At 32.7% G+C, this 17,260-nt stretch overlaps 1 protein-coding gene across 2 annotated transcripts; it reads left to right on the top strand.

Annotated features, from left to right (window-relative positions):
• Nucleotides 1-1,861: 1,861 nt before the first annotated feature.
• On the top strand, nt 1,862-10,205 carry LOC133829706 (cinnamoyl-CoA reductase CAD2-like). Of its 2 annotated transcripts, XM_062259475.1 has the most exons (6): nt 1,862-2,027; nt 2,203-2,372; nt 3,135-3,326; nt 8,637-8,802; nt 9,579-9,762; nt 9,942-10,205. In XM_062259475.1, the coding sequence occupies exons 1-6, from the start codon at nt 1,901-1,903 to the stop codon at nt 10,081-10,083; spliced, it is 981 nt and encodes a 326-aa protein (XP_062115459.1). In that variant the 5' UTR covers nt 1,862-1,900; the 3' UTR covers nt 10,084-10,205. The 2 variants fall into 2 exon arrangements, with proteins under 2 accessions (XP_062115459.1, XP_062115460.1); XM_062259476.1 differs by lacking the exon at nt 3,135-3,326 and having other exon boundaries at nt 1,863-2,027.
• The last annotated feature ends 7,055 nt before the right edge of the window (nt 10,206-17,260 follow it).

The following is a 17,260-nucleotide window of genomic DNA, read 5'->3' as shown; positions in this document are numbered from 1 at the left end:
GAATGATATTTTTTTCTAAAAAAAATTGTACAAGTATTTTTTTATATAAAAAATTTGTATATGAGTATTAATAACTAAAATTTCATTATTATTTATATGTATAATTTGTATACGAGGGAAATTTATTCAAAAAATTATAATTTAAAATAAAATGATAATTTGGTATATAAAAAAAATCTAACATTACAAAATAATGTTAATTTGATTAAAAAATTATTCAATTATAACAATAAGGACAATTTGGTCAATATAATATTAATTTCATTCCATCCCATACTATACCAAACATAATAATTCTTATTCAGTCATTGATTCTAAAGTCTCAACCAAACAAAAAAATAAACATTTCATTCTATTACCATTACCATTACTATTTCCAATACATTTTTGTTGAGTAACCAAAAGCTACCTTAATTCTCTTTTATAGAATAGAGTTGTATTATTATGAACATTAGATCATTGTTATCTTTCTTTTTTCAGATGTATTTCTTTCATATTAGATATGCATTAAAAACAGAAAACCAGATTACTTTAGTATTTGGTCATTTATAAAAAAAAAAAATCACTTAATTCTCTATTTTTTTTCAATTAAAATATCTAGTCACTATTTTATTTTTCGTTGAACTTAATTTATCCTATTTAGATCGAATACTTCCCAAGAGTAAATAATGAATCATTGTATATTTCTTTACCAGAATTTTTTCAAAACAAGTTATTATTTCAATGTGTTTTCCTACATTATTGTAGGTGTACTTGTTAATTAATTAAACCTTTTATTTTCTCTTCTTGCTTTATTATTATTTCTTTTTTTTTTGTTTCTATATAAAATTTGGGCATTTTTTTTTTCTTCCATTTTTTTTATTAGTGCTAGTAGCCAAAAAACAGCTCAATTGTACGAATGCATGTGACGTTACAGAGATATAAGAAAGAAAGGTGATAAGGTAGGCAATATTAATCAATATCAATGAGAATTAACTATGTCCACACAAAAGTCAGTATAAAACAACTATGTCTACATCACGCACAACATGTGGTGTAACACAAACGAGCCAAGATATTATTATTGGTGCAATTCAATATCAGGTCTCACATATTTATATTTAATAAATAACATGGGATACCGCAAACTAATGTTTCACTTCATGTAGTGTTGGACACCTTAAGATGTTAAATAGTAACACTCATAATATAGAGAATTGCTAAGGGGCATCAGTAGTGACCAACACCACAAGTATGTCACATATCGCTATTGGTGTAATCCAGTATCAGGTCTCGCACTTTTTAATTTAATAATTATTATGAGATATCGCTAACTAACTGTAAGGTGCCACCCATGTGGTGTTAGACTCTTTAAGGTGTCAAATAGCAAGACTCCATAATACATATAACTTAGAGATTCTATTACCATTTATAGACTGCTTTATATATATGGAAGACTTCTCAATGATTACTAACAAGTATGATGATGTGACAATATAATAACTTGGTATAGCAAGTCACCAACAGATAAATATTTTTTTCTACATTAATTTTGAATTTAGTTATTTTTTTTTGCCATAATTAATGGTGTTTTCAACAAATGAGAAACACTAGCTATATTTAAAAATTGACATGCATTTAAAAAATAAAAAATTTACAACATTATATTTTCATAATAAATATATGTTTTTCATCATATAACTCTTTCAAAAATTTGAAAAAATTAAAATTTAGTTTTAAAAATATTAATTAACAATTATAAATATGAACATCGTCGTAATGTTGCTATACAAAGTCACTATGTTGCTACATCATGATAATTGTCGGTACCCATTTATAAACAGTAACTATTATTGACATCATTACCAAGTAATTATAAGAGCAAACATAAAGTATTGTGCTAATTATACAAGGTTGTGATATGGAGAAGATGATCGGAGAAGGGAAGGTGGTGTGTGTGACAGGAGCTTCCGGCTACATAGCCTCATGGCTGGTCAAGCTCTTGCTACAACGTGGCTACACTGTCAAAGCTTCCATTCGTGATCTTAGTATGTCTTCTATAATTTACAGTGTTTTTTCTTTATTATATTGTTTATATATATCCAAGAAAATAAGTATTATAATATAGTTCTTTCATTATCAATCTTATTAAATCCAAGAAAAGTATTATAATAATATGTATATAGAGAATTAATTTTATCTCATATCTGATAATATGTGTAGGTGATGGTAAGAAAACAGAACATTTGGTTTCACTTGATGGAGCTAAGGAAAGACTTCAACTGTTTAAAGCAAATTTATTGGAAGAAGGATCCTTTGACTCTGTGGTTGATGATTGTGAATGTGTTTTTCACACAGCATCCCCTGTGCTATTGACAGTAAAAAATCCACAGGTTTTACTTAATTTAATTACTATATCTATTATTCTGTTATCATATCCAATTAAGTTTAGATAGCATATATATATATTTTGTATATTGACAGACAAACAACTTCAATACACAGAACTTTTTAAATATATAAATAATTTTCACTTTTCTAAAAGGTTTACCATCCATATACAAATATATATATATTTATATATTTATTTTTCTTTTCACACTAACAATTTTCATATAAATAATTAGAATAATTTGACCTAATAATATCTATTATTCTGTTATCATATCCAATTAAGTTTAGATAGCATATATATATTTTGTATATTGACAGACAAACAACTTCAATATACAGAACTTTTTAAATATAAATAATTTTCACTTTTCTAAAAGGTTTACCATCCATATACAAATATATATATATATATATATATTTATTGTTCTTTTCACACTAACAATTTTCATATAAATATTTAGAATAATTTGACCTAATAATATCTATTATTCTGTTATTATATCCAATTAAGTTTAGATAGCATTATATATAAATTGGCAGACAAACAACTTCAATATATAGAACTTTTTAAATATATAAATAATTTTCACTTTTCTAAAAGGTTTACCATCCATATATACAAACATATATTTCTTGTTCTTTTCACACTAACATTTTTCATATATATATATATATATATTTATATATAGAATAATTTGACCGAATAATAATAATAATAATAATAATAATAATAATAATAATAATAATAATAATAATTTCAGGAAGAACTGATTGAACCAGCATTGAATGGAACACTTAATGTTCTGAGGTCATGTGCAAAAGTGGCTTCTCTCAAGAGGGTGGTTTTAACATCTTCCATGGCTGCAGTATTATTGAGTGGGACACCATCCACTCCAGATATGATAGTTGATGAGACTTGCTTCTCAAATCCAATTTATTGTAAGAATTTAAAGGTAGTTGATTATGAGACTAATTATTGGTTCTCACATTATTTTAGTAAAGCTAACACGAGTCTTTCTGTATACTTTGTCCTCACTCAACACTCCTTCAGAAAACTTTTCAGGTGGTCACCCATCATCAAACTACTCCAGGTCAAACATACTTAATTTTGGAGTACTCAAGTAATGGACACCGAAAAGAAAATACATTTTTTTTTTTTGGTAAATCAGAAATTCATTAATACCAACAGAATCTTACAATTTAAAGGCACCTCAAAACATGCCCAAATATGACAACTTTTACAATATAAGTCTTTATATTTACAAAGCTTCAAACCATTCCCATTCTATACATTTGACTTTCCCTGGTTTAATGCTGTATATTCTACTCTTAACATCATGTATAATAGTCTGCATTACTAAATCCACTCTCTTGACCTGTTGAAACCACAACACTTCATTTCGGGTTTTCCAAACCTGGTACACACCAGCAGCAACAAATGCAGCAAAGACTTGCTTCTTGACCTGCTTACTTTAGCCTTCGAAATCCATCTCAGCAAGGGATAAATGGCCTCTGTTTTAACTCTCCATCACAACTTCTCTTTGAGACTTTTTATACACCTGTTACTGAAAGGGCACTTAAAAAATAAGTGCTCAATATTCTCTTCACTTTGCCCACATAATAAACAGCTGCTATCAGGAATCACTCGAATTTTATGAAGTCTCTGCTTTGTTTTCAATCTATCCAGCCTAGTCAACCACAGTATGACACTGTGCTTTGGAACATTAAATCTCCCCCAAATCTCATTGCTCCATGAAACCTGAGTTTGAGGAGGACACAGCAGCAAGTACCCCTTTTTTATACTGTAATCAAGTTGAGTAAATTGGCCAGCATTAATAAAACTTTTAAATTGCTCTTTGACAGCCACAATCTTCTTCCAATACCAACTGCTTTGCATCGAGGCAGTGTATGCCCACCAATCCTCATCTTTAATGTACACATTGTGCACCCATTTTACCCAAAGGTTGTCTTTCTTACTAGCCACATCCCAAATGTATTTCCCAATGGCAGCAATATTCCAATTCATAATGTTCCTAAATCCCATTCCTCCTTCACTTTTTGGTTTACAAAGAGTGTCCCAAGCCACATTTCCCGGACCCATATAATCCCAAGCACCCTTCCAAAGAAAGGCTCTACAAATAGAGTTGATGCTCTTCAAAATCTTCTTAGGAATTATCATGATCTGAGACTAGTATGTATGAATTGAAACCAGCACTGAGTTAATCAATATTATTCTTCCAGCATAAGGCAGATTACGAGGACTCCATATTCGGATTCGAACAACCATTTTCTCCAAGATACTTTCACAATCCTTGGCTGAAATTCTCTTGGCACATATGGGGATCCCCAAGTATTTGAAAGGCAGCTCACTTCTACTGAAACCAGAAGCTTCTAAGACTCTTTGCACCTCCTGCTCTACCATACCACTGCAGTATACAGCAGATTTAGCCTCATTCGGGTTAAGACCAGATGTTCTTGAAAAAAGCTTCAGACCTTGTAACATATAGTATATGGATTTAAAGTCCCCATGACAAAATAGAAGCACATCGTCTGCAAAACTCAGATGGTTTAACTGCAAACCTTCACAGCGTTCATGAAACTTAAAATCTTCTTTCTGCCCTATTTTCCTCATGATGCGAAGAGATACTCCATTCCCAACACAAATAGAAGGGGAGACATTGGATCCCCTTGTCGTAACCCTCGCTTTGCTGAGAAGAAGCCATGTAATGATCCATTAAACATCAAGGAAAATTTTGGTGCAGTCACACATTGCACAATCAAGTTTGTGAATTTTGTAGGGAACTGAAAAGCAGCAAGCATTTCTTCCAGGAATTCCCATTCTATAGTATCATAGGCCTTTTGTAAATCAAGCTTGATCATGCAATTGGCCTTTGTATGCTTCCTCCCATAATGCCTAACAAGGTCCTGAAAAACCATGATATTATGGGCTATAAATCTTCCATGAACGAACCCCCCCTGATTTTGAGCTACAATATCAGGAAGGATAAGTCTCAGCCGATTGCAGATCATCTTCGTGGCTGCTTTGTAAATAACATTACAACAAGCTATGGGCCTGTAATCGCTCACCAAATTCGGACATTTACTCTTAGGAACAAGAGTCAAGACAGTACTATTTACTTCCTTCAAAATCTTCCCATAATGCAAAAAGGAAAGGATAGCTTCACTTACCTCTTTGCCAACAATTTCCCAATTATCTTGAAAAAGAGAGCTACTATAGCCATCTGGCCCTGGGGCTTTGCTAGCTGGAATGGAGAATATAGCTTGCTTCACGTCATCCTCTGTATAATTAGCTTCAAGCATTTGAGCCTGCCTTTCCTTTACAACAGCCCCTTGCACCCCTATTTCCTTGATGACCCCGCTTCTGTTGCTCATTTTAGTTGCCAGCAGCCCTTCATAAAAATTAAGAAAGGCTTCTTGAACCTGTTCAGGTTGATCTAGCCACCTCCCAGAAGCATCTGTTATTGCATAAATTCTGTTTTGAGCTCTTCTTTCTCGGATGCTTGCATGAAAGAAAGCAGAGTTTTCATCACCCTCCTTAAGCCAATGAACTTTTGCCTTTTGCTGTAAAAACGATTGGTAAGCTTTTTTTGCTACCCCATATTGATCTATAGCCTCCTTCTCTCTCTGAATTAAATCCTTATTCAAAGGATCTCGCTGCAAAGCTACTTGAGAGTCCTGAAAGTTCAACCTCAAACGCAATTCAGCACTAGGAATGTCATGGAAGTCTTTATTATTCAATTCTTTAAGCATCATTTTCACTTGCTTTAACTTGGAAACCAGCTGAAACATAGCTGTCCCCTGAATTTCTCTACTCCAAACACTTGCCAGCTTCTTTTTAAAATCTGGAGCTTGATTCCACATTCTAAAAAACTTGAACGGCTTCTTCCCATAATTCTTTTCCTGAAAGGTCGAAAGCAAAGCAGGAAAGTGATCAAATAATTCTTCATTCAGAAAAAAAACTTCAGCTTCTGTATAACAATCGAGCCACTTTTGATTAGCAAGCATTCGGTCAATTTTGGAGTAAATACGATTATCCCCTTGCTGCTTATTACTCCAAGTATAATAATTGCCCTTGTACTTAACATCTTCTAAATGACAATGCTCCACATAATCTTTAAAGTCAATAGGTTTTCGAAACTTCACCCGAGCCCCAATACGCTCTTCAGAATTCAAAATCTCGTTAAAATCACCTAATATTACCCACGGTTCTGTGGTATTAACAGCTTTTAAGTCCGTCCATAACACCTTACGCTCCTCCTCCGTATTAAAACCATAAACAAAGGTTACTAGAAAACCACCGCCATTCATCGGCTTAACAAGCAAATGAATCATCTGACTCGAACAAAACAAAATATTCACATCAAACATCCTTGGATTCCAACTTACAATAATTCTCCATCCACTATACCACGCATTATTTGCCGTAAAACACCAACTCGCAAACATTCTAAGGTACAAGGCCCCTAAGTTCGAAGCCTTGACCCTTGTCTCAAGGAGACCAACCAATCCTACCCTTTTAGTAGAGATTAATTTCTTAACCTCATTTTGCTTGTTAGGATTGTTGATCCCCCTGACATTCCAACAAAGAATCCTATCCATTAGGAGGCGGAGGCTCCCCCCCTCCCCCTGTGATATCCAATGCTTCCCCAACCTTCGAACATTCTCCAACTTCAGAACTAAGAACATCAAAACTATTAGCAACTATAGTAGGAGGAGCGGCTGCCATCTTCAATTTTCCACTTCTAATTACTTGCTGAAATCCCTCCTCATCCACCATTACACCTTTTTCCTTCTCCAATTCTTGTGCCATATTGTTATCCTTTTTAATCACCCATTCTTTCTTCCGGCCATCTTTTTTCCTACAATTCTCAGTGATGTGCCCATATCTTTTGCAATGTCCACAAAGAACTGGTTTCCACTCATAAAAAACATCAATAACGACCTTCTGATCAAATTCATTAGTGAAAGAGACCTCATAAGGAAAGTCTTGTGTAAGAGAGACTTCTATGAGGATTCGAGGATAGTTCAGCCTGTCCCTGTTTTTCGTTATCTCATCCACCTGAAGAGATTTCCCAATTTGGCTCACAATCTTGAAAAGAGACCTCTCGCCCCATTATTTCAATTCCAGACCAGTCAACTGAATCCAAGTAGGGACTACCCTCACATCTTCCTTCCTAAAATCTGTTACAAAATCCCAAGGCTTCATAATAACAGGTTTTTTTATCAAAGAAAACATACCCTCCCTGTAAAACTTCATCTCTGGAAGTTATGGAATCAAATCTAATGATAAACACTCCATGATTCAAGATACCCACCTTATCCACACCCTTAGTCTTCCAGACTCGTCGAGCAAATCCCTCCAGAACCGGCAATGGAGGATTAGCTCCTAGCACATAACAGACAAGAGAAGAGCTCCAAAACTCTATTTCATCTTCAATATCTTCCAATCCAATTTTGATATCCCTCTGTCCCTCCTGCTCCTTATCCCTTTGAAATTTTACATTCAAATTTTGCACCAAATGGTCAGATCGCAAGATTGGAGGAATAGGATTTTTACCTGATGCAATTTCCCCAAAACACTTATGAGAAGCTTGCAGGAATGTCGAGAAATCCTTCCTCACCTCCTCTCTCCTCTGCAGCAGTTCCAGCGAAGATCTTGGAGAAACCGCTTCTATCGCTTCTTTGTGTTCAAGAAAATACATCTTGTTGGCATATGTAGTATCAATCAATCTATTTAAGCCATCTTCAACTGTGTAGTCCCATACCTACACAGTTTTAGAATTATCACACTTGACCTTCCCCAAACAATGTGAGATTGCACAACTTTTACTCGGTCTTTCCCCCCGCGGATCACAGAATTCTGAGACTGTCACAAACATATTATTTGTCTTATATAATAACTAACTTATTTATAATACTCTTTATATTGTCTTAGAGCTAATTTATTAGTATCTTATTATTTTAATATTTTATATATCATAAGTCAATACAAGATTATAAATTTTTATAGATTTTGATAAAAGAAATATTTTCGATTATATAAGTCAATTTATTTGATTATAATTCTTTTTAAAATTAAAATATTTTTGCCCAGAAAGTGGCTTTTTTTTTTTTTTTTTTTTTTATCGTTGTTTTATAACTTTAATGTTGACTAAAGTCATATTTTTTTTATATTGATCAAATAATTTAATTGAATCCAAATAAATAAATTAAGCTCTACTGAAGGAATTTTATTGCTGCAGCTTTGGTATGTGCTTTCAAAAACCTTAGCTGAAGAGGCTGCTTGGAAATTCGCCAAAGAAAATGGGATTGATTTGATTTCACTAAACCCAGGATGTGTGATTGGCCCATTACTACAACCAATAACTCTTAATTTAATTGTGGAAATGATTCTGAATCTTACAAAAGGTACATTATTATTATTTCATTTCATTATCAAATTAATATTCTTAATTCTATATTACATATAATATTAATTTGAGATAGAATTAAAGCGTGGTAATCTTATCTAGCTAGCTATTACCATCTCATTTTGTAGAAATATAACTTTATTGGACGTAGTCCATATTAATTTCAAGCTAATATATAATATAGGTACGTAACATTATGAGTGTAATTTTATTAATAATTGATGTAAAATTACATCATTATAAATAAAATTGCTTAGTACGTATGAAAAAATGAGTAGATATCATGTTTAATATATTTTTTGTACAGTTCTTCAAAGCTTTTATTTTTTTAACTAATTTTTTAAAAACACATTCTATTCTTATAAATATATAGAGACATAAATAGACCGGCCAATCTCATTTTACACTATATATAAGCAATTTTATTCATATATAATACTTGCATTGTACATGAGATTGATAGATTTTGAGTGTTTCTATTTTAAATCTTAAGGTGTCCAACACTACATGAGGTGACACTTTATAATTGGTTAGCGATACTTTATAATACTTATTAAACTCAAATGTGTGAACCTGATATTATATTGGATATTGCACCAATAACGGTATGCCACCTCATTGTGGTGTGTTGGCCATGAGTAGTGCGTCTTAACATTTTCTCATTGATTAGTCACTATATCGAAATAAGTTATACAATATATATATGCATATATATATAATACTTATTTAAGAGAATAATTACAACAAATTTGAATGGTTTTGTTTTTGTTGCAGAAGCAACATTTCCCAACATGATTCCTTATTGGGTTGATGTTAGAGATACCGCAATGGCACACATTCATGCATTTGAGATGGCTTCAGCCAGTGGAAGATATTGTCTAGTTGGATACAATATACACATGTCTGAGACTGCAAACATTTTAAGACAACTCTATCCCACTTTGACCATTTCTAACGAGTAAGCTTCATCATATTATTATATATTGAAGTTTCCATATATTTAAAACACAATGTGTATGTATATATTATTTAAAGCTTAATATCATTGCATGATTTTCACGTACATTTAATTAGATAATCTATATTTCTTCTCTTATTGATTAATTAATCTGTGGCTCTCTTATATATGCATGATAGATGTGAAGCTTACCCTCTTGTGGAAGGAGCCCAAGTATCAAAGGTGAAAGCACTAACTTTGGGAGTTAAGTTCACACCATTGGAGGTGACTCTAAGGGACACTATTGAAAGTTTGAAGGAAAAGGGTTTCCTCAAAATTTAATTAGCAATGGATGTTGGATCAAAATCTTATTTTATGGGCACATATGTATAATGTATAATGCTATTATAAAGTGTGATATGTTAGAATATTTTATATGGACTAACATAATTAAGTGTTGCTCACACAGTGTCGGTATTAGCATGTAATGATAACTATATAATCGGTAATGCATGATATTACCATCGGGCCATAATGAGATGGACATAACGTACTAACATGCTCGGGGCCCATGGACACGCTCTAAAACGTCTTTGGTCAGCCCATTGGGCCAAGACAACTAATTCTCTCACATTGGGCATGTAAGCCTAATTGGCCCATAATTCCTTATATAAAGGGTTGTGTTCTTGATTGATGATTAAGGTGGAATGAGTGTGGCTATAGTGTAAAGAGAATGATAGAGTAGTGTTCATTACTCCCAAGCTCTCCTTTTCTCTATATGTGTAGATCAAAGAAGTGTAATCAACATGATTATTAGAGATCAAGGCGATAATTGGAGGTACGTATATTATTATATTAATGCCCTAAATAAAATGTTTGATCATGGAAATTCATGAGCATGATTTGATATTGATTATTGTTTATTTAGTGCTCATTGTGTATTAATTATAACAATTGGTATCACAGCCAGGTTATTTGATTTTAGGGCTTATTAGAATAAATTTTTTTTCAAATCTGATTTACATAAAAAAAAATATCGAAATTATATATTATTGGTAGATAAAATCAGATTGGAGGATGAGTATTGAGTTTATCAATATTTTAGATTGTATTTTCCGTTTCGTTTACGTTGAAAACACCCAACACTCCAAGCTTTTTCAAAGCTTGTTAATGGCCGAAAATGGCTATTAGATCTATGGGTTTAGGATGTTTATAAGTTTGAATAGGTACTAGAAATAGAAAGAGCATGAAAAATGGAGAAAAACCCCTCAAACGACATCAAAATCGGAGCTCTGGTGGCTAAAATCCAACGGGGTCAGAATTAGGGTTCGAAACGGGTCGAACAGACCCGCTGGAGGTTGAAGACAACCTCAAAATGACGTGTCGTCGTTTTTCTGAATTAGTGTCGTTTTTTGGTTTTTTTGTCATTTTCCGAAGTGCTGTCGTTTTTTATGATTTATGTCGTTTTTGGGCATTTTTCAGCAAAAAATAAAATAAAATTATTTGATAGATGATTGACATTTTTTATAATATAATTATGTTAGTGAATAATTAATTGAGTGCTTATGTACTCACCTATCGTGAGTCTAAGCATGTCAATTTTGTTATTCATAAAATTGTGAGAATTGTGATAAATTTATCGTTAATTAATTTAATCTCATACAAGGCTATTTTTTATTTGTTTATCATTCCATAATTTTGTTATATATATGCCTTTCGTGATTTTGATAATTTTTGGTGAATTTCATTGTTGTTATTATTATGAATTCTTTCGCGGCATATACTATGGAAAATGTGTAATAAGATATTGGTCATGGTTTGTGCATTTATTATAAAAATTATTGTCAATATTTAATTAATATTTTTGGTAATAAAATTTGCTAGAAATACAAAAATGCGCAATCGGCTTTATTAGATAATTATGAGATTAAATTTTTTCATTGAATGTGTTGTGCTTACTTGTCGTAAGTTTTCACATGTCGATTGTCGAAAATTGTGATTCATGTTAAATACTTTTCTCCCGTATCAATCACAATTAAAAACTAAGATCCATACATGCAATTTAGTCATCATGTCGATGATTTTACTGTAAAGTAGGATGCTTAGATGGTGAAGGAAACACATTAGATGTCATGAACCACACAATCTTTTCTACCCTATCGGTAGTGGATTAGCTGAATTTGGTTATGATATTTAAAGTAGTTGTCCTTAATTGCGTAAGAGTCATATGTTTTGTTTGAACGACTCTAACATGACATGATTGTTTCCGTTGATAGATCATTGAGAAAGCTAAGAAAATGAGCAGATTGCATAATCCTTGTTTTCACATAGTGGCACTGCTCTAAGATATTTTTTTTTTAGTATTAAGCAATCCTAAAACCTCTACCGCTTAGTTATCGGATGGGACTATAATATGTCTTGTCATATCGATCTCTCATTAGAGAATTGGACTAGGCCTCGAAATTGATAAATCTTGAAATCATTTGAATTCAAAGATGCCAAGTTACTGCATGCTCAGTGGGAGTATTGCGATGGGTGTCAGTTGGTTTTAGTAAGGTATATATGTGTCGATCGATCCCTATTGACAAATTTTATGAGGGTGGAATCACTTAGGAATTTTTCTTGGGCATCTAAAGTGATATTCCTACGTTTGCTACACAATGATGAGTTCAGGAGACTAGTACGTTGGTTTTGTGCCTTGAAATAGTTTCGGTGGAACTAATGAATCAATTATTACAATACTTTTATGCCTAAGGAACAAGATAAGGCATAGCTCATAAGTTGACAAGTTTTGGATCAATATTACAATGGATGTATGATTGTCATTGTCTATTCCGAAGAGATGATTGTGTTAATTGTGAATGTCTGTAAATATAGTGAATTCAAGATAATGGGTTAATGCATATGTACTCGATATCATATCGTTGTTGCTAGTAAAATTGAGGATAGCTAAGCTATATTTAGGCAACAATTTTGGATTGATTTAAGTCTGAACAAAGTTTTCAGTATAGTGACTTTGATAACTTAGTTACAATTTTGGATGAGAAATGGAAAGAATAGAGGATATAAGTTTTTTGACTTATTCAATCTCAGCACACATATTCATCGCTAATGACTATCATAATTATTGATAATAGTTTTACAACCCAATTGTCAACAATGATTAATCTATAATGCATACAAATTTTGAGAGATATCGAGTATTTATCACTCTTTTGTTAAGATCTCTCATGCATTATTATCTTGAGCACAGTCTTCTCAAAGTTTTGACTCATCAAAGTTTGAAAGCTTTTATGTTTTAGAAAGCTTTATAGTGGAAAACACCTAAGGGGTTAAACCATGCATGCATAATGATATGCAGCACTTTTTTATGTGTATTGTTTCTCGAAGTGACAAGGACACAACAAGACTGGTAGATACTCTTAATTGTTGTACTCCATGCATCTTGGTTTGATGGTTGTTATTATATTTGAATGTCTCTCATGCGAAATTATGTGTAGTATACATATCCTATCGATATGATATCATACATAATTTATTTGATTGCCTATTGCATGCTGGAGATTAATATGGTGTTTGTTGATTATATTGGTCCAAGTGGGAGAGATATTTGAATCTTGTATGGACTAATATAATCACAAACATAATTCCATATTCACAACCATGTTAGTTGTTTTTCGAAAGAGATAATGTGAGTTAAGTCTTTCGCAGCAACACTCAAGACACTAAGACTCAATGGATCATATCATTTTATTCTGAATAGCCTCATGAATGTTGTGATTGAATAAGAATTTACATCTAAGGCTATTTCAGAAGTTCTAATATTATGAGGCAATTTAGGACATTGCATTTGACAATCTTGGATTTTAATCATATGAGAGAAGATGAACATTTAAGTGTTTTATTGAGAATATCAAGTTTAATATGTATGGCTATTCTAGCTATTATTTTTTATAAGTATATAAAGTTATCTATGTTGGAGTTTTAAGCTGGCATTAGACAAGGGTTAAAATTTTATTTAGGGAATAATTGGATTTATCCCTCATTTTGTTGCTTCCGATGTTATTATTGATGACCTACAATTGGCCAGATTATTGTAAGAAACTCCATATGCGGACAAGTAAAGATAAAGGATCAAGACAGTTTGATAAACCTGTGATTCCATACACGAGATAAGTTTAATTACATATACCTCTAAATTTCTAATCGATAGTCATTGGTAGTTCTTAATCCTTATTTGGAGAATTGATATGGTTATTTCATGATTTCCAAGCTATGATCAAGCGTGAAAGTTTAGGCTTAATCCCATAATAATTGGGAGATTTTCTTGATGGTGGTTCATTTTAAGAATAAGTTGTTTGATGGTTAAAGTAAGGTGAATTAAAGCCTATAGCTAGTCTCCACTATAACAATGAATTTGTTCATTACTATTATTGAGTTGTAAAGTGGTGACTATTTGGAAATCAGTATATAAGGATGCAAGAACTAAATTCTTGTTTAAAGGACACCCGAGTTCAATGCATTAAATCCATTTTGAGGCAGGACATCAAGATAGTGATTACTGTAATTCTCAAAATAGTCAATTCGAAACATTATTGTTAGTCAACACTATATGAGAGATCAGTGGGAGCAATGATATGTTTATATTGTCACTTGATATAGTACATTGCTCGTATCTTATGATTTTGATCTATTTTGGAGACAAATTAAGCCGTTATTTGATAATATCTGTCAGATGAAGAATTCTTGATAAACCTTGTATGGTCTAAAAATTTAGATTCTTCGTGATGAGATCAACGGTAGACTGAATTGTCTTATAGTTTGCATTGACTAACTATTGTAGTGATTAATGTTTCAATTTCATTGAGAATCTTTAAATAGTCTAAACTGTGATGTGTTATGAACGGCCTAAAGTCCATGATATTAGTAATGACGAGAGATCAAGCTTGAGATTATCTCACATATATGCTTATTGAAGGCAGCCTAGGGCTTACTCAAGTATACACATTCCTATCGTGATATCTGTTACAGGCATGCTGGATTGGTACTTGAGTTGTCATCCTTATGGTACCAAGGATGTGTTAGCAATCGACAAACCAACATTGTGACATGTAGTAGTTGGTTTTAGTGATATTGATTGGAAAGGCTGCATGGATGATAAAATCCACTTATAAGCATTCATGATTCTAGGAGGAGCTATTTTGTAATTAAATGTCATATGAACACCTACAACTTCCTCTCTCATACAAAGTGAGTATAATGGTAAGGGAAGTTATATGTGATTAGGTGTTGCATGGACATTGACAACATCCTCGTATGTGAAGGTAGAGTGTGTGGCATGGTACGAGGACATTGATTGTACATTACAATTGCGATATTCCGTTTCAGTGTTAAGAGTAGTTGACTCTATTGTGAACTTACTGAACTTATGTGATTAATATCGCAATGATATCTATCTCTCGGAACTTGGGGAGTAATATTGCTCCATTAATGATGATGACGTTCCATATGTAGTGAGAAAGTTGCGGAGTCCTCTATTAGTATCATAACACGCACTTACAAACAACATGCTAATGACTACACTGACACGAGTTACCTGAACGTATGTACTAAGAAGTCATTTCTTGTTTGGACTTTTGGGAGCCAAAGATGTATTTGATCAGTGGGAGTCATTGTTTTTCATGTATGATCGACATGTTAAGGATTGCTATTGGTTGTTGAATATATGCATATTCTGGATAACTCTTTGATGTTGTGTGTACACACTTGTTGATGCAAGCCAGTGGCTTAGTCTCGGTGTTATGTCCGAGTGGATCCAGATCAGTAGTTATCATCATGTTTTATGAATCTCAGATGTCTCATTATGTATTATATTTGTGTCCTGTCGATACAATATGGTGCATAATTAGTTTATAGACATTATTGTTTCTTGAGATTTCTGTGTATTGATATTGTTGCTTAGTGAGCACATATTGGTGTAATTATGTAGTCCAAGTGGGAGAATGTTAGAATATTTTATATGGACTAACATAATTAAGTGTTGCTTACACAGTGTCGGTATTAGCATGTAATGATAACTATATAATCGGTAATGCATGATATTACCATCGGGCCATAATGGGATGGACATAACGTACTAACATGCTCGGGGCCCATGGACACGCTCTAAAACGTCTTTGGTCAGCCCATTGGGCCAAGACAACTAATTCTCTCACATTGGGCATGTAAGCCTAATTGGCCCATAATTCCTTATATAAAGGGTTGTGCTCTTGATTGATGCTTAAGGTGGAATAAGTGTGGCTATGGTGTAGAGAGAATGATAGAGTAGTGTTCATTACTCCCAAGCTTTCCTTTTCTCTATATGTGTAGATCAAAGAAGTGTAATCAACATGATTATTAGAGATCAAGGCGATAATTGGAGGTACGTATATTATTATATTAATGCCCTAAATAAAATGTTTGATCATGGAAATTCATGAGCATGATTTGATATTGATTATTGTTTATTTAGTGCTCATTGTGTATTAATTATAACATGATACACAATTAAGTAACCAATTATGTTATAAATATCATAGGGTATTAAAGTGTCATGAATTTAATGTGTAGAAATATGAAAGTGAATTTTTAATTTTATAATGGGCAAAATTGGAAATCACTAATTATAAATTAAGGTTATGGTCCCCTATATATATGTATTATTCCATTCTGTCTGTTATCCCATTAATAGAGAAGAAAAGAGAGACTCTTCTCTCATAGAGATACATATTATATAGGAACATCTAAACCCTCTCTACAATCTCCAATAATAGCCTCAAGTTAATGCTTCTGCTCTCATGTTCATCATCTTCTTTGATTTAGAAAATGATTTATATATGATTTATGATTTTATATTGAACCACTTTTAGTAACATGTTTAGGATCTGAGATTATGTATTGAAATATTGATATTTATGCATGTTGCTTGAGTGATTTCATAAATTCTAATAGTGGTCCTTGGTCATCATGAATTTCTTGTGGTCGATGGTAATGGTGATGTGAACTTGGCCATAAAATCATGCTCTTGTTGCATGTTCCAAACCATTGGGATACCATGTGTACATGTTTTTGTTGCAGCCAGAAAAAGAAGCATAAGCATTTACTCATTGTCTTCCCCTTACTATAGAATCGAGGCATTGAGGGACACTTATAATGAAACTATTTACCCTATTGGGAACGAGGATGAATGGGTAATCCCTAATAACATCAGAGATATGGTTGTGGGCGTCCCTGTTGAGAAAACCCCTGTAGGAAGGCCTAAGAAGCAGAAAAGTGGGTAGGCGAAAGACAAACCACTATGCTTCACGCGAGGAAAAGATCATAAAGCCACGTAAGTCTAGCAGATGTGGTGGTAGTGGGCACAATACGAAGTCATGTAAGGCTAGGCTTTAAAAATTTATGTTTTGTAATAATTCAATTGATTTTGTTGCATTTATTATAATCAGGTACCTCTCCTAATACTTTGTTGGTTTTGATCTAA

Source organism: Humulus lupulus, chromosome 4, assembly GCF_963169125.1.
Source record: "Humulus lupulus chromosome 4, drHumLupu1.1, whole genome shotgun sequence".
Lineage (NCBI taxonomy): Eukaryota > Viridiplantae > Streptophyta > Magnoliopsida > Rosales > Cannabaceae > Humulus > Humulus lupulus.
Note: the sequence above shows the minus strand (reverse complement) of the source record. Positions and strands in the feature narration are given on the sequence as shown.

What these genes read in the sequence shown, in the direction of transcription:
- LOC133829706 (XM_062259475.1), top strand. Translation starts at nt 1,901, where the DNA reads ATGGAGAAGATGATCGGAGAAGGGAAGGTGGTGTGTGTGACAGGAGCT. An exon ending in AGCTTCCATTCGTGATCTTA is followed by an intron (nt 2,028 to 2,202) that starts GTATGTCTTCTA and finishes TAATATGTGTAG; the next exon opens with GTGATGGTAAGAAAACAGAA. An exon ending in GATTCTGAATCTTACAAAAG is followed by an intron (nt 8,803 to 9,578) that starts GTACATTATTAT and finishes TTTTTGTTGCAG; the next exon opens with AAGCAACATTTCCCAACATG.